This window comes from Sciurus vulgaris (genome assembly GCF_902686455.1).
Source record: "Sciurus vulgaris genome assembly, chromosome: 10".
NCBI lineage: Eukaryota > Metazoa > Chordata > Mammalia > Rodentia > Sciuridae > Sciurus > Sciurus vulgaris.
This window is the reverse complement of record NC_136470.1, coordinates 85,072,121-85,095,577: the sequence shown is the minus strand read 5'-3', so window position 1 is coordinate 85,095,577 and position 23,457 is coordinate 85,072,121. Positions and strand designations below refer to the sequence as shown.

The following is a 23,457-nucleotide window of genomic DNA, read 5'->3' as shown; positions in this document are numbered from 1 at the left end:
TCTGATAATATAGAAAATGGAGCTTGAGACCAAAGTTTACATATTTTCTTAAAATGAAAAGGAGAAAGAAATGTAAGACAAGGAAGGCAGAGGGCAAATGTAGTAGTGGTGGTCTATCCCCAGGTCACCTGTGACTTCCTTGCAGATGCTACTGATGACTTGTTGTCACAGCATAGCTTCACAAAGCCTTCCTGAACTAGTGTGTCTCAAAAGACTCCACAAATATGATGGATGGAAGGAGAAGAATTCATGCACTGGTTCCTGATTTCAGTGCTCAATACATGTATCCTCCTCTGTGTTGACTTTTCAGGAAACCTGCTTTGTTAGCACTACCATTTTTCAAAATGATTCTCTTGAACATGCTTTCACTTTTTAAAATTAAAGCCATGGAAAAGAAATTGAAACCTTTATCATGAGGACTTATCTAGACTAAGTGGGACCTTGAAGAAGAGCTTGGGTTTCACATGGTTTAATACCTAACTTAGTTCTGGCCCTTAATATCTGATTCTTACTAATAGAATCAGACTCAAGGCATACTTATTTTCCTCTTAGTAATAATATATTGGTTAATGCATTTGAGATCACTCATTTCGAGATCAATAAAATGTCATGGGTATACGTCCACGTTTTGTCTCAGTAAACAGTGTCTCATATTTCATAAGTTTGTGCAGTTTTTGTTTGACATTGTAATGTCTTCTTTAAGGAAATGGTGCTGATTGTCAATTTCATAGCATCTCTGATGAAATCATTACCTGCACATTGAGAAAACTTGTCCATATACGTAAAAATTCTACCTTTAGCTTTGTTTACCTTTATGATAAAATTTTTTAAAGATATACATTTTTTAAGTTGTAGATGAACATAATACCTTTATTTTATTTATTTATTTATTTTTTTTATGTGGCGCTGAGGATCGAACCCAATGCCTCACACATGCCAGGCAAGTGCTCCACCACTGAGCCACAACCCAAGCCCAGATAAAATTTTTTAAGAAAATAGTTGCCTCTTTAATTTGCTGACATCTTTCTAGTCATTAAAACCAACACCAACTTTTGGATATGTCAGCCTTTCTTTCTTTTTAAGTCTGGATAAAATCCATAAGAAAAGGATGCAAAAATCTAAGGCTTGCTGAGGCTGAAGTGCAAACATCAAGACTGTTCAGAGGTCTTCTCACAAATTGTGAACCCTTTAGAACGTCATGTCCACTTTAAATTCAGTTTTATTCATATGCTATGAAAATATTGAATAACATACTCCTTAAATATTCTCTCTGCTTTGCCCTTCGATTATTTATTAATTTAGCAGTGCTGAGGATTCAATCCAGGGCCTCACACATGCTAGCCAAATACTTACCCACTGAGCTATACCTTTAGCCCTTGATGACTTTAAATGATGGATCATGTGCTTAAATGTTTCCTCCTGGAGAGGGTAGAACTTGAAAACTAAATTTTGTTTCTTGCAAAAGCCTTGACATATTCCAGGTCTAGTTACTGTTACAATAGCATTTTCCTTATTCCTTTGTCCCCGTGATCAACATTAATTTTATTCCTAGGGCAGGAGAGTTAAAAGTTTCAACTTCTTCACTTAGGGCTTATAAAACTTGGTAAATTTTCAGGAAATATGTGCTTAGTTTCTGAAGCCACATATATAGGTTTAATTCTTCACATGTAAACTTTACTTTGAAAGAACACTGCTAAAGTGTTGCAAACAAGTACATGATTAAGATGATAAAGAGTTGGTGATGTTCAAATTGTTTAATTAGTTATATTTTCTTTGGATAACTTGATATGAGCAATATAGAACAAGGAGAGCTCATTATGGAATGACATTTAGCCTCATGTCTAAGTTTCCTTTCTCCCAGTCACACTTTGAGTAGGAGACATGGTATTCAATTCTCTTCACTCAACTCTAAAAGAGATATAGCCATCCAGGGAAGGCCAGGCAAGATGGAAAGAATGATTGACACTGTGTCTTACAAGGAACTGTTGAAGGAAGTTATGATGTGACTTTATGAAAATGCTAACCAGGGGTCCCAGAGTAAACTTTGCAGGACTCCAGAGAACAGAAGTAAACCGGAACTCAAGAAAAGACCAGCTTCCGTTCAATATATGAAAATAGTTTGTGACAATGTGACACAAGGACAGAATGGGTTACCTTAGGAAATGTGAGCTTGTTTCCATTAGAGGATTAAAAAAAAAAACAAAAAAACTCTTATTAGTGCATTCTAGTTGTAGATGATAGTGGGATTCATTTTGACATATTCACAAATGTGTATATAGCATAGGTTGCTCCATTGCAATCCCCACTGCTTCCTCTTTCTCTCCCCTGTTCCCTTCCCCTGATCACCTTCCTGTGTTCTATTGGTCTTCCTTGTATTCGTTTATTTTTTAATTGGTGCATTATAGTTATACATAAAATTGGAATGAATTGTGGTAGATTCATACAGGCCCATAGCATAATTTGAACAACTTGATCCTCCAGTTTTCCCCTTTCCTTCCCCTCCTCTCTCACATTTGATCCTCACTTCCATTAGAGGATTTTTTAGCTTTAGCCTAGTGACTTCTGAGAATGCCAAGATGTCCAAGGGTCAGTTTGTGGTTTCACTAGATGACCTTCCTTCCAATCCAAGGCATTTTGACCAGCTGCCACTCATGCCTTACTTTCCATAGTCCTTTTAGAACAATTATAAAAGGGGAATTACTGGAGATTCAAATGGAACAGATTATGTTCTCTGCATCTATGAAGATCACTATTAGGTTCAACTATAATGCATTAATAAAAGCACAAAAATATAGAAGTATAAAGCAAAACATGACATTTGATTAAAGAAAAATAGGACATACCCTCATCACTCAATAATTATTATGATTTCAATATTTTAAAAACTTTTATGAAATAAACACATAGAAAAATGCACATTATAACTGTACAGTTAAGTCTTCTTTTCCCTATTAGCACTTATATGTAAAACACATTCAGATTAAGAAACATACATTCATCATTCACCCAGACTCTCCCCTTTTCCCCCAAAAGCCTTAATTTCTGACAGCTTAGATTAGTTTTGCCTGTTTTGTACTTTATATAAAAGGATCCATGTAATATTATCAATTTTTGTTGTACTGAGGATGGAACACAGGGGCACTTTACCACTGAGTTACATCCCCAGGCTTTTTAATTTTTAATTTTGAGACAGAATCTTGCTAAGTTGCTGAGGCTGGCCTTGAACTTGTGATCCTCCTGCCTCTGCCTTCTGAGCCACTGAAATACAGACTTGTACCCAAGTGTCTAACAAATAAGTGCAAATTTTATAAGAATGTATTTTTCTTGAATTTTTAATGTGACAACATTTTTTTTCATGTATTCATAAAACAGTTACATATTTGGTACATATTAGTCAGCTACTATGCTAAATTCTCTAAATATTTCATTTTTTAACTTTTTAAAACTAACTTTTAAAATATATTATTGTTATTATTATTTTTATTGTCATTGTCATCATTATGTTTCAGATGAGGAAACTGATGAACAGAGATGAGGTACTATTATTTGGCCTAATGTACAGTAGCTGTTTACAGTCATGTGTGGGTTTTCTCCCAGTTCCATACCCTTCAATCTGACCCTCTCTTGCTTCTCACAGGCATATACTTTTTTTTTCAGTCTTTTCTTTTTAATTCTTCACATAATGTTGTGTTCGCATGTTTGGACAATTTATATGTATATCATGTGTATGTGTGTGAGTATTATTTTTTGGAGTATTTATTTTTAAGTTTGTTTTAATTTAAAAGCATATACAAGTTAGTTTCTGTTTTTAAATTATTCAACTTTTAATCAAACTGGAACTTATTTTGTCAAAGGTGATGATCTAAATTGATTTTTAAATGAGTAATCAGTTTTTCCAATTCCATTTAATGAATATACTTACATTTGTTCATTAATTTGTGCTATCTCTATTGCTTTCTGTTTAGTAAGTGTGCGTGTATGTTTTGTTCCATTAATGTTTGCTACTTCCTGTATAAGTTTCTTTTTACTTAATATTTTCTTAGGTATCTTTGCAATATCTTTAAAAAGGAAGAGGATGCACAGGGGTCCAATTATGCCTTATTTAATTGTATTAAATGCTCTCCTCTGTCAAAGGACATGAATAATCTGCTTGCTGTCAAGGTGAGGCCAGGACTTGAGAACTAGTCCCATCTCTACCAGCCCCTTTGCTGGTCTCCCTTTTGGTTAGATGGAGAAATGGGATTTAGATAGCTTTGTTCATTGCCTGTTCTGTACCAGACTCTCCTGAGCCACCTTTTCATCCTTCAGGTAATTTGGTTCTCAGGGCATCCATACAGGGCCAACACTGGTACTTTGAACTTTTACTGTGTTACTTTTTTCCTTATATTATTCCACTGTATACCAAGAAAACTGCCCTAATTACAGCTGCTTGTGTGTGAGTATGTTCTACAACAGTATCAGACTTGGGACTTTGAGAGTAAGTAGGCCTGGTTCTTTACCCCAAAGATATTACTCTATTTAAGTAAAAGGAAATATACATATGTAGACATGTTTTCAGTATTTAATCTAAAATCTTTATTAAGTTTATTTGTTATTCAATTCTTTAAAAAGACATGAAGTTGGATCTCTGGCTTTTATAGCAGAATTATTCAGGGGATTGGGGGAGATGAATTATCACATATATATAAATATATAATATGACTAAATCAGTGAGGTCTGATATGGTAGTAGCCATGTACAACTACTTGAATTTGTACCTAAATCAATTAAAATTCAATAAAATAATAGAAGTTAGGCTGTTACCCACTGCCTAGCCTACATTTCAATTGATCAATAGCCATACATGGTAAATTTTGGGACAGCACAGAACATTTCCAAAGTTGCAAATTTTCTATCTACATTGTTGGTCTAAATGATTCTGAAAGTGGATGATTTCTAAAAAAGAAGATGAAGTATTGAAGTGTGCCTTATTGGTTTCTGTAAGTTGGAGTCAAAGAATCTTTCCTTTAAAATGTTGATAATTGATGAAACATTGAGGTACCAAAGTTTTAAACGATTTCATGGACATTAATCAACATACAGTCATTGACTAGAAGGATATTTCAATACTTATTATACCTATTTCATAAATGAGAGGATTAAGAGGCACTACCTCTTAAATAGTCCAATACCTTAAATATCAGAGAAACAAAGGCTGCAAGTACTTGCATGAGTTGTTGTGGCATTCTCTTTCTAGAAACATGTGGTCTTACCATGTTTATGCCCCTGTTGGTTTGGAATAAACTGAGATAGTGAGTCTTTAAAACTTAGGGAACCTTAAGATGAGACTGAGTTTCACCCACTGGTCTAATTTCAGATCCAATTTGAGGTTTAAAAGTCTTACTATGCAAAAAAAAAAAAAAAAAAAAAAAAAAAAAAAAAAAAAAAAAAAAAAGAAAAGGAAAGAAAGAAAGAAAGAAAGAAAGAAAGAAAGAAAACAAATCAGAAAACTAGTACCCAAGTAGATGTGGTAATCTTTTACTGAATTAGTACTGAATTAGTATAATATGGAATCAAAAGACATGGTGTAATATGCTTTGGGAATGTATTATTTTAAGAATGTCCCTGACCAAGATTTAAGTGAAATAAAGCCAGGAGAATGCTTCCCTCTTTAAGTGACTGATAGAAGTGAAACCTAGTTGAAGTCCATTTCTAAAGTACCCAATTTCATTTTCATCCATTCGCACCCAGGATCTGATATTTGGCATGTGACTAAGATGAGTGGGTGGGGGTTAATATGAGAAATCCCACAATGAATAAGTTGGGACCATTTGGTATGTACAGAAAAGCTCACATGTCCTAGCTCAGTCTGTGTGAAATAAACTGGACCCTTCTAATGAGGTGGCCCCAAAGATTGGGTTTAATCCTCCTGTGTGGCTGCTTTCACAAGTCTTTTCAAGAGCCTAAGTACCATAAAATACTATCACAAAAGCCTTCATTCCAAAGAATGTGTGTGTCGGCTCATGTCAAGAGCTCTTAGTTTAGAACAATATGCCTAAAGCCATAAGCTAATAAACAAACAGATAATCTAGTTCAGGTTTGTCTAAGTAGTATAATGTCTCTATCAAACTATTTCCTGCACCTTTAGCTCTATTCAGAAGGAAAGGGTTCTGCGTGGGAATGTGTGTATATTTTCTCTTAATAGGAGGGCTTGGAGCTCCTGTGACTGGATGTCTTGTTTTTCTCTTCTATGTAGCTCTGGTTGTTTACAGTGGGAATTTTCCGTCTTGGTAATTTGGTATTTTACTTGGTTCTTATTGTAAAGGGTGGAAATGTGTACACCTTTCCTTTCAGAAATATCATTGCATCATGTCCATCTCAGTTAACAATGGCGGGCCAGACAATTCTTCCTTGTTTTCATACCTTCCTACAAGACCTTTTCACAAACTCTAAGTCAACTTCCATGCAGCATGTTTAGGGATTCCTGGGGGAATTTGCAAGGACTCAAATCCTGGGTTCTCCCCTTTAGACAGTTGTATGAACACCCATAGTAGTTAGAATGTCATTCTTTTAGAATCTATGAATATTAAAAGCCCAATTTTCAATGTGGTAGCAAGATGTGGGAGTCAGGGTCAGATATTGATACTGTCTATGTTTCAGTGGGCTCTTTGCCTGATCTTGCCTAGAGAGTTATTTACATAAAAATCCAGTAAGTGCCTGTTGCAGTTAGTGTAACTGCCCTGTCATGGCATCTGGGGGTATTTTCTGACTACTCCTATTAAAAATAATTCTGAGTCTCTTATTGCCATTAATTGGCTCTTGCACTTTGAGTCACAGAATCATAAACCATTGGTGTTGAAAGGGCCTTTTAAGGCCATTAAATGGGTTCCTTGCATTTATGAAGCTTGAATCTCCTTTATAATATTCATGTCAAGTAATCTTCTTGCCTCTACTTGAATACTTCCAGTTACTTGGCACTCTCAGATTTTCAAATCAGGTAATTCCTATTTCATTTTCACTATTAAGCCTGAGGATTACGTTTCTGTGAAACTCTTATGGTTTTCCAAACAAACTTTAATTTTTCTTTGCATATCATAATAACAGTAGAGGCTCATATCCTTCTTTTAGTATCTGTTATATTTTTGTTTGAAGAGCTAAATAAACTTCAAATGATTTCTGTCATCTCAGGAATATGCTGTGTAGAGTGCTACCCTTTTTGCTAAATTTTGATATTCATGTTTTTCAACATAATAGATTATATCACCTTTCTTTTTAAGGTCTCGCTATGTAAATCATCACAAGAACCCTGAGCTAGTATTTGTCATTCTCTTTATAAGGTTCAGAGACGTGAAGTAACTTTCTCTAGGCCTTAGCTCTGGTGTGGGCCACCACAGACAGCCTCCTAATCTTTTTGAATCTTATTTTCTTTATCCATAAAATGGAACTAAGAAAAGCAATCCCACCAGGAGAGTTTGTAACTAGCTCAGCTGAAATACTAAGTCAAAACTTGCTTGCTTAAATTCCTCAGCCTAATATCTAATAGAGATTTTTTTCCCTCCCTAAATGTGGTAGCAAGATGATAGTTACAAAAAAGAAAAGAACAATATGTTTAGAACAAAATAAACTATTTTCAAGAATATGCTTAAATTTAGATAAATATGCTGAAGTATGAAGAGTTTCTCAGATAATTATGTGGCGCTCCAGACACAACAGACCATGAATAAAGAGCTATTTGCTCTTGTCTGCACTTGCCCCACACTGATGAAGCCTTCCTTCTCTGAACTTTCCAGCATTTTGTGCAGACTTCCTTCCTTTACGGCACTTTGTAGTGGGCATAATAATGACCTGCAGAGATGCTGTGCCATAATCTCTGCAGCCTGTAAACATGTTGGGTTTCATGTTAGGGAGAGATTCATGGAACAGGTGCAATTAAGGCTGTGAGTTAGCCAACCAAGTATAGGGAGATTATCCTGGAGTATGAGGGGTGAGCAATGTTATCACAAGGGTCTTAGAAGTAAAAGCAGGAGACTGGGAGGGAGTCGGGGAGGAATATTGCATGAGAACTCAGTGAGGCTTTGGCTGCTTTGAAAATGTGGGATGGGGCTACAAGCCAAGGAATGAGGACCACCTCTAGAAGCTGAGAATGGTAAGGAAAGAGACTTTTGCAGAAACTCCAGAAAGGAACTCATCCCTGTAGACTTGATTTTATCCACTCATACTCATGACAGACTTCTGAATTACAGAATTGTAAGATAATAAATTTGCATTGTTTTAAACAATGACATTTGTGGCAATTTGCTGCAATAACGATAGAAAACTAACACACATGATGTTATGTTGAAAGTATTTGTTTATATGTCTCTTCTCCATTTTAGAAAATGAATTCCTCAAGGGTGACAGTGTTGTCTTAAAAAAAAAAAATATCTCAGCACAGTTCCACATGACAGAAACATAACATTTCCTGTCAAATGCTAGAGATAACTAGTATTCACTCTGTAGCACTGAATACTCAACATTACTCAAGGTATTTTTGTTTAAAATTTTTTCTTACTCCCTTGGAACAATGTACAACCTTACTGAATCTAATTTTCTTATATGAAAAATGATTTTGTGCATTATATCAGGTTCAGCAGACTTTTTGATAAGTCCTAAAAGAGATTATTTTAGGCTTTGAAGACCATGTATTTGTCACAACCACTCATTTCTGTCATTGGAACATAAAAATAGACATAGACATAAGTAAATAAATGACCATGAAAATGCTTTAATTAAACTTTAATTACAAAAGCAGAAGTTGGATGCAATTTGGCCATTGGTCAGTGTTTACTGCCCCTTGGACTGGTGAGCCTTCCTCTTCTGTTCTAGTTTCCTTCTGATCTGATTATTCTGTGAATTTATGAAGTTGTATTATTAGTGTCATTTAAACCAAGGAAGTGCCAGTAGACTTGGAGAGATAGTTCCACTGCTAGGATGGGTCTCTTTATAGGAAGAAGCAAAATATCACAGACTCAAGTGCCAGGAAGGAAACTGCCACCATGTCCTTGGCAAATGGACCTGGGACAAATGCTCTTAAGGATGAGACAAGGAAATCCTGAATGCCAAGGCTGAGCTCACTGAACTTGAAACTCAGAGAACTGGATCTACCATTGGAGGACTACAAGGGGGCAATAAATCCATTGTGCTCAGAAATGAAAGACCTTCGGAGGCGACTGGCCAAATGAAGCAGGAGGAGGGAATGGGTTCCTCACTCAGCTAAATTATGACTCTGGGCAGGCAGACCAGGTCTACTAAAATAGCAAGGTGCCTGAACTTCTGCCCAGAACATGTCACCAGTCTTTGCAATTTGGGTTTGTCTTCCATCACAGCCTCCTAATCTGAGGGAATGAAGGAAGTAAAGTGAGTGAAATACAAGCAATGACATTTTTCTTGGAGAGCTTCCTTAGGGACAAAACCTGATTTTTCAAGAAAACTCTTACTTTTTGAACTCTTTATTTTAACTTGAATACTTGAGTTCTGTGTTGACAGAACATCCAGTGGATTTTTGAGGTCTCTTAAATTTGTCTATTGATATGAAACTTAACTCTTTATAGATGTGGGGATATGGGGCAAAGAAAAACCCTTGCAAACTAAGCAAAGGGCACTTGGGTATGTTTGCTTATGTGATGGCCTTGTGCTTGTTTTTACTTGGCGATATCACTGGATTTTGAGGACAAAACTAGTCTCTTTAATTTGTATGTCACAATAGCTTGTTTATGTCTTGTAAATTGTTCAAGAACAGTTTGTCCAATAAGGAAAAAAAGTGACCTAGTCATCCTTCTGACCTAGGGAAAGGCTGGGTGAATCAGTTTCTGAAGCTTGATGTGGCAAGTCAGAGCCACTTCAGGATTCTGTACGTGGTTCCTCTCCAAGATCTCTAAACATTCTGGGAGAACACACTGTTTATTTGGCTGCTAGGACTTCATTTGGCTATTGTGTTATTTATTCTGTTTTGCTTTTTCTCTTTTTGCCTTGACCCTCAACTCTTTGAAACCATAGTGGTTTAAGAACTGTATTGAGTAGCTGAACTCAGAAACTCAAAGGTCGCATATTTTCTCCCATATGGAGCTAGAATAGAATAAAGGAAAGGGGGGGAGCATGAACTGAAATCAGTTTCTATGCATCTGTGAGTTTGTTGGGATGAGCCCAACTACTATGTGTAACTGTAAAGCTCTAATAAAATAAATAAATGAATAAAGAAAGATCCATATTGACTATATCATGTGCTCAGTAAATACGTACTACATTTTGTATTTGCATTTCTAAATGTTTATGAAGAAAGGGTTTACCATGAAGTTACATAGACAGAGGATCAACTTACAGTAGAAAATAATTTATATTTATGTAGTATATTATAGCTTTAAAAGCATTTAATGAAGTATCTATCTTGGTCTGTGCAACCCTGGGTGGATAAAAGATAAGTGTTATTATTCTCATTTTACAAAGAAATTGAGACTCACAAATTCCATGATTTGCTCAAATTCACAAAGTTAGTAAATGGTTCAGGTGTGACTAGGAGTGATACTTTTTAATACCATCAGGCTGTTTGTTTTATATATCTAAGTCATTTGACTGTGACTTGGATTTATAAAAAGGTACTCCTTTTGTAGAGATCATCCTATGGGGTCTCAATTATTTCAGTCTTTTAGTCTCTTTCACTTACCTCCTTCACAGATACACATTTTGTGATTGGTAGCCACACAGTTTCTCTAGTTCTTCCTTTAAAGACTAATTTATTTGGCTAGGATTCAGAATGTTTTATTGTCAAGAACCCATGTGTCCACTCACTCAGCAAATAGTTTTCTCAACTTCTTCGTCTCAATTTGATGACATTACTTGTAAGAGCTGCTGTTGGGTTTGAATGACAAATTATACATGATGCATGATGCTCTTGAGGGGTACACAGTACAACAAAGTCAGTGGTTCATGTGTTTTCCACACTATATACCATGATAAATGCTTTCAAAATGCTATGTAGGGCTAGAAGTAAGAAAAAAATTTTGTCTGGGGATAGCCACGAGCTGTTGTGTAGAGTGACAGAGAACCTGGACCTCCCAGAAAAACTTGGGTTCAGATATGAAAAATTGGTGGAGAGTAAAGTCCAGATGGACAGAAAGACAAGAGAACATTCCTGGGGTAGGAAATGAGGGTAAGTAGTTTGGCAGATCACTGGTTTTATGACTTAGCAAAAGTGAGTATTCATGAAAAAGAAATCAAACAAAAAGCAATCCTATTCACAATGGTACAGAAACATATCTAGGGATAAAGTTAAGTAAGGAAGTGAAAGATATCTACAATGAAAATTATAAAACTCCAATGAAAGAATATTCAAGGGGACACACAGGAAGGGGAAGATATTCATGTCCACAGATTGGAAGAATTTATATTGTTAAAATGACCATACTATCCTAAAGCGATCTATAGATTCAATAGAACTCCCATCCAAATGCCAATGTCTTTCTTCATGGAAGTAGAAAGCAAAAATCCTAAACATTCACATGGACCCACAAAAGACCCAGAATAGCCAAAGCATTCTGAGGAAAAACAACAGCTGGAGGCATGAAAACATACCTCAGAGCTGTAGTAACTAAAACACCATGGTAAAACCATAAAAAACAACACATAGACCAATGGAATAGAATGCAGAGCTCAGAAATTACTCCACGCACACACAGCCAAGTGATTTTTAACTAAGATGCAAAGAACATATATTGGAGAAAAGACAGGCTTTTCAATAAGTGGTGCTGGGAAAACTGGATACACATTTGCAGAAGAAAGACAATAGATTCTTAATCTCTTACCTGATGAAAATATCAATTCAGACTGGATTAAAAACCTGCACATAAGGCCTGAAACATTAAACTACTAGAGAAAACTTAGGGATAACACTAGATTACATGTAAGCAAGGATTTTTTTTTATTATTATTTTTTTTTTTTGGACGAGACCTCAAAAGCTCAAGTAACAAAAGCAAAAATAAACAAAAGGGATTATACCAAACTAAAAAGCTGCACAGCAAAGGAAACAACAGAGTGAACAGACAACAAGGAGGATGAGAGAAAATATTTGCAAATTACTTATCTGGAAGTGATTAATATCCAGAATATACAACGAACTTGAACAACAAAAATATAAAGAATGCAATTTAAATGGAAGTTAGAAAATGATATGAATATACATTTTTTGAAAGAATACATGCAAATGACCAACAAGTACATGGAAAAATACACAATATCACTAGTCATCAGGGAAATGCAAATCAAAACCAAAACGAAGTATCAACTCACCCTAGTTAAAATAACTATAAAAAAGTCAAAAAAAAAAAAAAAAAAGAACAAAATGGTGATAAATATTTAGAGAAAAGGGGAATTCTTACATATTGTCACTAGGAATGTTAATCAATACAGTCATTATGGAAAGCAGTATGGAGAGTCCTCAACTAAAAAGAAAACTACCATATGATTCAACAATTGCACTACTAAGTATATACCCATAGGAAATAAAGCAATTATATCAAAGAGATACCTGTACTCCCATGTTTATTACATCACTATTCACAATTACTGAGATAGAATCAATCAAGTTGTCCATCAGTGGATAAATAGACAAAGAAAATGTAATATATGCACAAAAAGGGATAATATTCTGTCATAGAAAAGACTAAAATATTGCCATTTGCAGCAACATGGGTAGAATTCTATCTGTTCTGTTTGTATTCAGAGTAGATGGTTGGGACAAAATAGAAAGGCGTTTTTAATCTTTTTGATTGTGAGAAATGTGAAAATAATACGTAGAAAAGCAGAAGGTGCAGGAGGTCAGCGGATCTGTGAGTTAGCATATCTGAATTAAGTGAAATAAATGAGTCACAGAAAGACAAATACTACATTTTCACTCATCTGTGGAAGCCAAGAAAAAAGAATAAGAGTCTTGTAGAAGAATAGAGTGGAATGGCAGTCCATAGACTGAAGGGTCATAGGAGTGGAACTCTTCAGAGGGTCAATAAAGAACACCAAAGCACAGCTAGAGGAGAAATTAGTCCTAGCATTTCATAGTACAGTAGGGTAACTATAGTTTACAACAATCCATGATATATTTCAAAATCAAGCTTCTGAGCACATAGAAATTATTAATGTTTGAGAATATGGAAGTGTTTACTACCCTGTTTTGACCATTGTATACTGTATATGTTTATCAAATTATTATGCTGTAACCCATAAATATGTACTAATATTATGTGTGAAGAAAAAGTGAACATTATGAAATTTAAAACTTTGAGAGCTACTGTTTGCAGCAGTAATCTTGAAAGATGCATACTGATAAGTTAATTCCAGGGGATGGAGAGTAAATAGAACTTGTTAGGCTTCTCCTTCCTCATAGCAAAAGCTCATCCAGTATAGGATTCCTTCCATCCAAAGTAAGATCCCGTCAAATCTCAGGGTACCAAATGGGTCCTTTATAGACCTCCAATAGTCTCCAACCATAATTCTCTAAAACTTCAGTAGAATTTCCCTAGAACAAGTTGCCCACATATGGGAGGGTTTATTTCTGTGTGCTCTATTGTATTCCAGTGGTCTGTGTAATCTGTCTTTATGCCAGTACCACATTGTATTGATTACTGGGGCTTTGTGATAAGTTGTGAAATCAGGAAACGATATTCCTCCAATTCTGTTCTTCATTTTCAAGATTATTTTGGCTATTTAGGAGGTGGTAGGTGGAGAGTCATTGAAGTTTTCCATTTGGCAACAGCGTATAAGGGGCTTGGAAAAAGATTAGGAAGATTTTTGGAAATTAGGAATAACAGAGACACACTTTAGCTATTTCTTTAGTCTAGATATGAGGAACCTATGCATAAAGTATTTTAGTGGCAGTGGAGATGAAGAAAAGTAAATGAATTGGAAAAATTTTGTTCAATTTACTATGACCTGTTTGTATTCAGAGTAGATGGTTGGGACAAAACAGAAAGGCGTTTTTAATCTTTTTGATTGTGAGAAATATGATAAAATACATAGAAAAGCAGAAGGTGCAGGAGGTCAGCGGATCTGTGAGTTAGCATATCTGAATTCAGTTTTGAGCAGAGGGTATACTTCAGTTGGTGATGCTTAGCCAGCAATCAGAAATACAGACGTGGAATCAATAAGCTCCGTGATAACTCTGGGTCTTATGTTGCTTTTAAATGGTATATCCATTTAGAATTGCTTTTTTGATGTAACACATTTACGGTTACCATGGTGGCAGGAGCCAAATAGAGGAAAGTGGCTGGGGACAGCAGCAAAAATGAAGATCTGGTTAAAGACAGTGGAATCTAGAAGCTTCTGTGACTTGCCTTAGCTCAGAGTAAACAGAGTGCTAGATGGCTGTTGACATGTGTTTTATTTTGAAGTGACTATTATCACTAGGGTCTGAAATCCTTAGCCTTGATCTCTTGGAGCCTAATGTTCCTGTTCTCCAGCTGAGAGAGACTAATTCACCATCTTGTGTTGTAAACACTCAGTCATTTTAACTGATTACACCTCCAATGATTCTCAAATCACTAAAATTACTAATTGCTATTCCTTACACATCAAAGAGTGAATCCTGAATAATTAACCCCAAATAAAATTAGATGAATTGGCCCTTTTAATTAGAGTCCCTGCTGCTGTTTGTTCTGAGCTTCCTTTTCTTACTGTTAAGAGACTTTTAGAATGATTAAAACTGTTTAAGACTTAAACAGCCAGTGACCTTTTAATACAATATAAATCCATGAAAGCAATATTTCAGCTAGCAGGTGGTGAAGTAAATTTTTAGAGCAAGTACCTGTCAGCTCCAGTATTCCTGTGGGGGAAAAAATACATGCCAAAAAACAACCACCTTGAAATGAAATGAGTGTCTCTATTTGATTATTTTTAAAGCATTTATGCATTTGCTAAGCTTCAGACTTGATGAAATAAATGGCAGGGTTGAAGGAGAGTGAGTAATGGTTGGCATCATTTTATATAAATAGTAACAAGAATTTCGCAGTAAGAAGAATTCAAAGTGCAGAAAAGATGAAGACTGGAGAAGGTCCCTAGACTCAGGTAGCTATTCTAGCCTTGGGAAATTTTCTGGAAGCAGGGGAATAGGCCCCAACACTAGGAAAATAGGAAGTTTTGTGGGATCGTAATGCTGCTGATCATTGAGCTCTGATTTCTGGCCTACTCATGCCGCATTCACCTTAGATGTTGTCGAAGATGTGAGTTCCTGCTCATCAACGGCAAGACTCCTAAAGAGTAAGAATCTCTTCTCCTCAATCTTCTAAAGTTATAGAGGTAGAGCAGGTTTCCTCACCATTCCCAAGAGGTCTTGGTGTCTCACACTAAATTTGCCACATACGGAGATAAATGTGTCTTTAGTTACAAGCGAGAAGATTTTGGGGTCCCAGTGGGTTTCTGGGTGATTCTACATGATTTTCCAGTTTACTTCACTGGTGAAATTTTCCCTATCTATAAAATTAAGTGACTGAACTAGTTCAATTACTTATTTTTCCTTAATATTTTGAAGTAAATTTTGACTTTACATTCTGAAATTATTTCAGATTTTACAGAAACATTAAATTCTCTTTTCAATTTTACCCAGTTTCCCAAAATGTTGACCTTTTGTATATCCACAGTTGAGTTACCAACTGTATTAACATCGATGCAATATTATTTACTAATGTATAAAATTGATCCACATTTTATCAATTGTCCTACTAATACTTCTTTTTTGGCCTAGAATCCTGTCCAGAATCTCAGTATGCATTTAGTTGCCAAACCTCCTTAGTTATTTGTAGTCTCGGATAATTGTTCAGTCTTTGTTTATCATAGCAGTCAGTGGTGCTTAACCAGACTGCACATCAGAAGCATCCAGGGAGTTTTACAAGATACTGTGTCTAAGTCACAACTGCAAATCCTCCGACTGAGGAATTTTAGAGTGGGGCCTGTGTATACGTGGTAGAAGACAATGCCCCAGAAAGTTCTGCTGCATACCTTCTGTCCGGTGTCGAATGGTTTCAACCCCTCAAGCACTAACATTTTGAGATTCTGTTCACGTATCTTCCCTTCTTCCCTTCCTTGTGTCCCTACGCCATCTTCATTCCCATCCCTACTTCATAGGGTGAGAACTAATTCAAAAATTTCTGGAGAATTTGGAAGAGTTTCAGATACCCTATGGGATCTAGATACTATTAAATGTATCAGGTCTTCCATTGCCGAAGAAAGATCTAGTACAGTGGAAGTGACTGCCATGTTTCTGGAGACTGGGTGTCCCCTCCCCTCTCACCACCACTTCCACCCAGTAACCTAGGGATGAAGCCTCAGTTACTGTACTTTGAAGACATGCTCTCTGTAAGATAATTTGCAAACTCACAAACAACAAAAGTCAACTAGACAGACACTTTAAGACTGATATTACCTGTCCAGCTTTTAGCTTCGTGAAACACCTATGACCTATATTAGCTTCATGGAATATCTATGACCCACCAATGATTTAGTATTGATGGGTTTTAAGTACTACTGTACTTTATGTCAATAATAGGAAAGGGGAACAATTGACTATAAAAAAAGTGCATGTGTTCATTCTATCAGAGTTTAATTCATGGATTTATATTTATATACATTTGTGTTACTAATGATTTATAATCATAATATTATTACTGTATGCTGAACATCTCCTATGTGTTCTGTGTGCTCTAGGTAGGGATCAACCCAAAAAGGTGCCTGACCTCAAGGACCATACATAGTTTTGCAGGAGAAACCAACAAATAAACACTTCAACTAAGAGCAGAATATCTGGTATACTAGAGCTAAATCGGGGAGGAACAATGTGTTGTTGGAGATGAGGGATGAAATAAGTTAAATTACCTATTTACAGTGCTTTGTTGTGAAACCACACTCCCTCCATCTCCTGTCCATCTTTGGAGAGATGTAAGCTTCTATCCTCAATGGACACCACCAGGTGATATCCTGTCTCTAAAGGGAAGGAATATTTTTGGAAGATTCTGTCAGCACACTGGTATTTCTTTGGCAACTTCTTTTTTGAGTGGTAAATTATTTTTCGTTTGTGTTTGTGTCTCTGGGATCTTGCCTTTTGTTCTGTCCACAACATGAATTTTCAATTTTTATTGCTCTTTGCTTAAATGAGGAGAGTTTCACTTTTTAGTATGGGAGCTGATGGTATCTCAGTAGCTGTTAAAAGACTGATGTATCAGGCTCAACTCACTGCCTTGTACATTTTGATTGCTCATTTTGGGAAGTCCAAATATATGATGTGATTTATTGTTTGAATAGCACTTTACTATGTTTTGCTACTTGGTTCTAGTCCATTTTCAGAACCAGACTTGTTTCCTTTTTTTCCCCCTTTGTGTTATTTGAAAAACATTCAATGTTTTTGACTGAGAAATTGAATCCAATAAATGGAAGCCACTGTGTGATAGGGAAATATGGTATACTTAGATGTGATACACTAAGGTGTTTCCCCTTTGTACAGTTCAATTCCTTTCTGTAATCAAGAGGACTGTTGAACTCAGTGAAGTCCCAGAGATTTTGTGTTAGCTAAATATGGAGTGAAACTGTCCAATTTAAAATCAGAGACGTCATCCACTTTAAAGATAATAATTCTTGCTTTTAATTTGAGAATCTCAAAGAGCATTTCAAGCTAAGTTATTTAGAAAGATGACAGCACATTAAATTTTGGCTTGGGTAAATATAGTGATGCATTAAAATTAAACACTGGGTTTGCCTAGATTCTGCAATTCATTTCAAAGTATTTTCCTTTTGATTCTTAAAAAAATGTATGACTGTAATTTACATTTATTGTATAGTAATTAAGTCAAAGGAAAGGAAATTCAAAACAACACTTACTATACCATAAGTGATAGACAACCTCTGTTATTATAAAGGTTTTTAAAAATTTGAGGCCTTATTATAAGCTGTTCAGTAGCCCACTTTTTTCCTCACTTGATAATACATCAGTTTTTCATGTTCTTCCCCCAGTTACTCCATGACTCACTCTCTCACTAGATTTAAGTCTTTGCCCAAATACCACCTTGGTGAGGCATTTCTCAACACTTTTCTTTAAAATTGCAACATCCTACCACCACCCTGGCAGTTCTGTCTCCCTTCCTTGTTTTGAATTCTTTATGTTGCTCATCACCATTTGATATTCAATATGTTTTATTTATTTTTTAATCAGCTTTTCCCTCCTGCTACAGTGAAGTTGGGGGCAACACTTTATTTTATTGATTAGTTGAATAATTTTGTTATTTGTTGTTCCCTCCCCCAGTGTCTTAAATTGTACCTGTAACATGAAAGGTACTCAATGAATAAATAGGTGACAGGGGTAGATGAACCTCATTCTTTTGATGGCTACAAAATTCTCCAGTGTGTAATGGACTACAGTTTATTTTTTAACAAATACCATGTTGATGAGCATTCTGATTTTCCTATTATATTGTATTGTGATGAAGATTTTGTAACATGCTTCTATGCAAACTTTTCAGTTACTTCTTTACATAATTTATTAAAAGTGCTGTCATTGAGTTAAACTTTGTAAGTACTTTTGGAGAATTTGGTACCTTCTGGCAAGTTTTCTTATAGAAAGGTCTATCTAATATTTCTTGGGCTCCAGCTAGAAATAAATGAGTGCTGGTTTCCCTGTACCATCATCAATTCTGTATTTCATCACTATTTTAAAAATTATTTATTGTATTTAATTGACACATAATAATGGTACAGATTTATAGTAACGTACAGTGCAATGTTTTGTACATGTTCGTGTGTGTGAAAGAGCAAAAAATTAGCTTATCTATCACTATTTCTTTGACATCACTATTTTTAATCTTAGTCCTTTTTAAATGGCATTGTCAGAAAATTAAGTACTATTGGAATCAACTATTTTTTAGTTAAACAGGAAATAAAATGGAAAAATGATAGAAAGGTTAATTATTCTAATACATAGTCATGTGTATTAAAAGGTTGTAATCTAAAAATGTCTACATGAAAACTAAAAAGTCAAGATCGCAGAGCTTCTAGTTTACTGGGAGGGTGTATTGCTTAAGGGGTATGACCTGCTGTTTTGGTGGCAGTAAGGACAAGTAACCAGGAATGCCCAGCCTTGCCCTAATAATGAGCATTTCTCCTAGAGGAGATACACACTCAAAGAGCAGCAGTAGAAGGGGAATCTAGGCACTGCTTTATTAATAGCTCCATGAGTGTCAATCTCCCTCTGGGACAGAGGTCTGTGGTTGCACTGAGATGGTATGCAGGTTTTGGCTTTAGGAAGAGATTTTTTTATCCCATTTTCTCCTCTCACCACCATATCTTAGAAGCCTCCATGCTCAGTGAGCTGCATCCCTGAAGGATCTGGCTTGAAGTTCTGATCTACCTCTTTGAGGGCAACAAAAATATTTCCCACAATTGCTGGCTTGGCTTTCCTGGTAACCAGATGCCACATAGGTCTGAAGAAGTATAAGAAAGAGACCCTTCTGGGTGCTTCTTAAACAGACCTGCTGGCACAGTGCTGCATGCCTGTAATTACAGCTACTGGGGAGGCTGAGGCAAGAGGATCATAAGTTCAAGGCCAAGTTGGGCAACATAGTGGGACCCTGTCTCAAAATAAAAAATAAAAATGAAATACAATTGAGATCCTTACAGTAGTATCTGGATCAGTTGCATTAGCAAACCTCTCCCTTGTCAGAGAAAAGAGCAGAAGTGGGAAGGTGAAATAGCATGAAAGGGCTTTGTCTCTTAATAGAAATAACACACTGGATAAATCAGAGCAATTTATTCATATTTTTAGTTATAGCCAATGGAGTCAATAGGTTGAGAAGGCTGAGAAGTGATGGATTAAATGATACTTATCCTCAATTGTTCTCTTGACCTTTGTCATATTATAGTATTTCCTGGTGGTTTTTTGAAACTTTACTAGCTGAACATTTGGAAATAACACATTTCTAGGTACTGAAAATTTCAGTTTTGTATATTTGTATTGTTTGAAAAATGCAAAGGAGAGTTGAGTTGTACCAAGGAACTCAGGGCTGTGTCTTATCCCTCTAAGAATAGTGGGGGCCAAACTTGAAATGCAAGTTTATGATTCCTTCAGGGCAAAGGATAAGGTGCTGAGCTCCCCTTTGGTCCAGTAGGAAACAAAAGTACAAATGAATAAAATCATGACAAGTTAAAAGTTTGTGTTTTCCTTCCACTGGTATTCCTCAGTTGCAAAATTCAGCTTCTTAGAGGCAAGTTGCCATTGTCAGTTTCTTGGGAATCCATTCCAAAGTTTCTTCATGATAGTACATACATATATCTATAGACATCATTACTTACACAAATAACACTTGTCTATTAAAATAGTGAGCTAGAAGTTAGAATTCTCATAACAGTTTGATTTAAGATAGTTAAGAGTTTTTCACACACATACATATGTGTGTGAAAGATCGAAATAGGATAATTAGCATTTCTATCACCTCCAACATTTTTCATTGCTTTGTCATCACTAATTTTAATCTTAGTTCTTCTTTTAAATGACATTGTTGGTTAGGAAATTAAGTACTGTCAAAATCAACAATTTATTATTTAGTTAATCAGCAGGAAATAAAAATGGAAATAAAAATAGAAAAGTATCATTGATAAAAAGGTTCAAGCTCTCCCCAATCATTCATATTTTCCTCCAAAGAACCCATTTTTCTCTCCCTCTCTCATCTTCTATCTGTTTTCTAGATATTTACCCTTTCTTCTATATTTCTTAAAAATGTGCACTCCCTAAGGAATGTGATAAGAAGTCTTTGGCAGTTAGCTTGATGAGGTAAAAACTTTGGACTGCCTTAATAATTGATACAAGTAAAGAAGAGAATTATTATGAGGTAATCCTTATGAGGTTATCATTAGGGATATTAAAAAATCTACCTTTATTGCCTAGAATTATGATCACTTGAATATTTTCAAATTATTTCTTTTTGAAAAATACATTCTATTTTCTTTCTCTGTTCCTTTTCACCCTCCCAAGACTATCATCAGTCTGTGCTTCATGATATTTATGTCCTATTACAAAAATAGGGCAAAGAAGAATACAGTTGGAAGGGACCTCAGAGACAGGCAGTTGTACTTTTCATTCCAAAACTTAATTTGTTGAACTATTCATGTGACTTTTGTTGACCTTTGTTTTTCTTTTTATAATATGATTACCAAGATCTTTGTTTTACTTTTGATATTATCTGATGCTATAATAATTCCGTATAACATAACAGAACCATTATAAGAGGATATTCAGCAACCTGATGCATTATAAGAGGGTATTCAGCAATCTGTATTTTAACAAGATCTTTCAGAGATCCTAATGAGTTCTGAAGTTTGGGAACCATTCTTGTGAAGGGTTGTCCTGTGAATGAGAGGTAGAACATGAAAATTTGAGTACATTGCCTGGTACATTACTCTGAAGATGACCAAATTTCACTGGGGGCTAGACTTGGCAGCTCTTCGCTACTCTTCAAATTCTAACAGCGATGTTTATAAAGCCAATGAAGGCCAAGTGAACAAATTCCCAACGTTGTCAGAACAACTAGACTCACCATCTTTCCATGGTGTCCCTCTTTCCATTCTTAGACACTTTCTCCAAATACCTAAGTTGAGATACTTTGCTACTATACAAAAAACAACTCATTTTAATGATGGAGACTGCTGCCCTACGGCTAAATGTTGAACAGCTGAAATGCAAGGATCTGCTACTCATCTATAAATAGAGGAGAATACTTCCCCAACGCATCAAAAACATTATTTTTAAAAGGAAGAGAAAAAAATAGAAAAACTGTTTAAAAAAGAAATTTCTCTTTTCCCAGTACAATTTTTTGCAAAAATCTATTTTGAGATTTTATACTATGAGCCATACAGCTCTTGGATATGTGTTTATACCTCAGATTTTAGAGATTAGACATGGTGTCTGAACCCCCATTCTTGTTGGTCAAAGATGGGTTTTCTTGGTCTCCTGAGCCTCATTACTTCCTGCCTGGATTGTATTTTCTAAATCAGATGTTTCTTATTTCAGTTTCTCCTCATCTATTCTGCATGTACTTTAAACTTTAGTAAATCATATTATAACCAAGTGTTCCTGCCTCAGAATTCCTTGTGTGCATGATAAAATTAACACTCAGCTCTGTGTACATCCCACTTAGTTATTCATCACTTTTATAATTTTTATCACCCAGTAACACTATTTTATATGCCTGGGTTTTTGGTACATTATGCCTTACTTTTTATTCTCTATGCCCTGAGTTTTTGTTATTGTTGTTGTTTCTGTCCCTCTTTTTGCCTAGAGTGGACTTGCTGTCTACACCACAATGGCAAGGGCAATTATAGGATCCAGTCAGCCTCCCTTGTTCCTCCACTTGGGCATAAGTTTTATTTTTTATGTGATTTTCCTGAAGTTGTCCTCTTCATAAATTGTATCTTGTATCATCATTACTTGTATACATGTTTTTTTCCCCCTCTTCTACTTGATTAAAAATTGATTGAGGGCAAGCTCCATGTCTTACATAATTTGGTAACCCCATCCCCCAAACCAAGCGCATTCCCTGCTCTTGCTAAATTCACTTGACCCCTCTAGACTAGCTTTTATGCTGCTTCTAAATATCAAATCTTTTCTTCCCTCTGAAAGTTAAGGCTATTAATTAAACTGAGGAGAGCTAAGATGGGGAATAATTGCTATAGAAGGCAAAAAATTATGTGTCAAAGCCAATTATGAAAGAGTAAAGTGTCAGCAAATATATATTTTTAAAGAGTATTATGAAATTGCATCCCTATTAACTTTGTGTGTGTGTTTCCTTTCTGCAGGTGATTTTCTTCCACCGCCCCCTCCACCTCTGGATGATCCTGGTGCCCTTCCATCTGGCTCTGGAAACTTTCCTCCTCCACCCCCACTTGATGACAGTGCTTTCAAAGTGCAGGTAGGAGCTGAGGGACACTCATGTACTAGGAGGAAGCTCATGAATTCAGTAATTGTTTCTGTGGTAGGTAAACATTTATCCAGAGCCTATAGAGGGCTTTGCGACTTACAAGGAACCAAGGCACTTTAATGCAAAATGCCCAGCTCAAGCTTCTAGGAGTTCTGCTGGCTTACACTCTGAAGCCCTAGAAATCCTTTTAACTGCTAATTTTGTTTCAAAACCCAAAGCAATTTTTTAGGAATGCTGTTTGAGAAGTCCACATTTTCTTGTTATCCCCAGAACACACAGCCAGGTCTTTTTTATTGCCTTTTCCCCTGTGTATCCACAAACATTGCATTTAAATGAGTAAGTCTGATATTTTAAGGCTCTCGTTGGTCACTGCGCATCCCTGTTGGACAGTGACATCTTTCTAGCAAAAGAACTACAACAAAAATCCTTAGGTTTTTCTCTTCTGGGTAAGTTTAAGGATGCATATTATTGATAGGTGTTATACTCCAGAGAGTGTAAATTGCA

General features: G+C 35.8%; 1 protein-coding gene across 20 annotated transcripts in view; it reads left to right on the top strand.

The window, feature by feature from the left end:
* LPP (LIM domain containing preferred translocation partner in lipoma) overlaps positions 1–23,457 on the top strand; it is a 655,110-nt gene that overhangs the window by 261,961 nt on the left and 369,692 nt on the right. For all 20 annotated transcript variants that reach the window (XM_079155229.1, XM_079155218.1, XM_079155217.1 and 17 more), the window contains one exon: positions 22,832–22,944. In XM_079155229.1, coding sequence (XP_079011355.1) covers positions 22,832–22,944 — 113 coding nt within the window. The remainder of the gene's footprint in view (positions 1–22,831; positions 22,945–23,457) is intronic.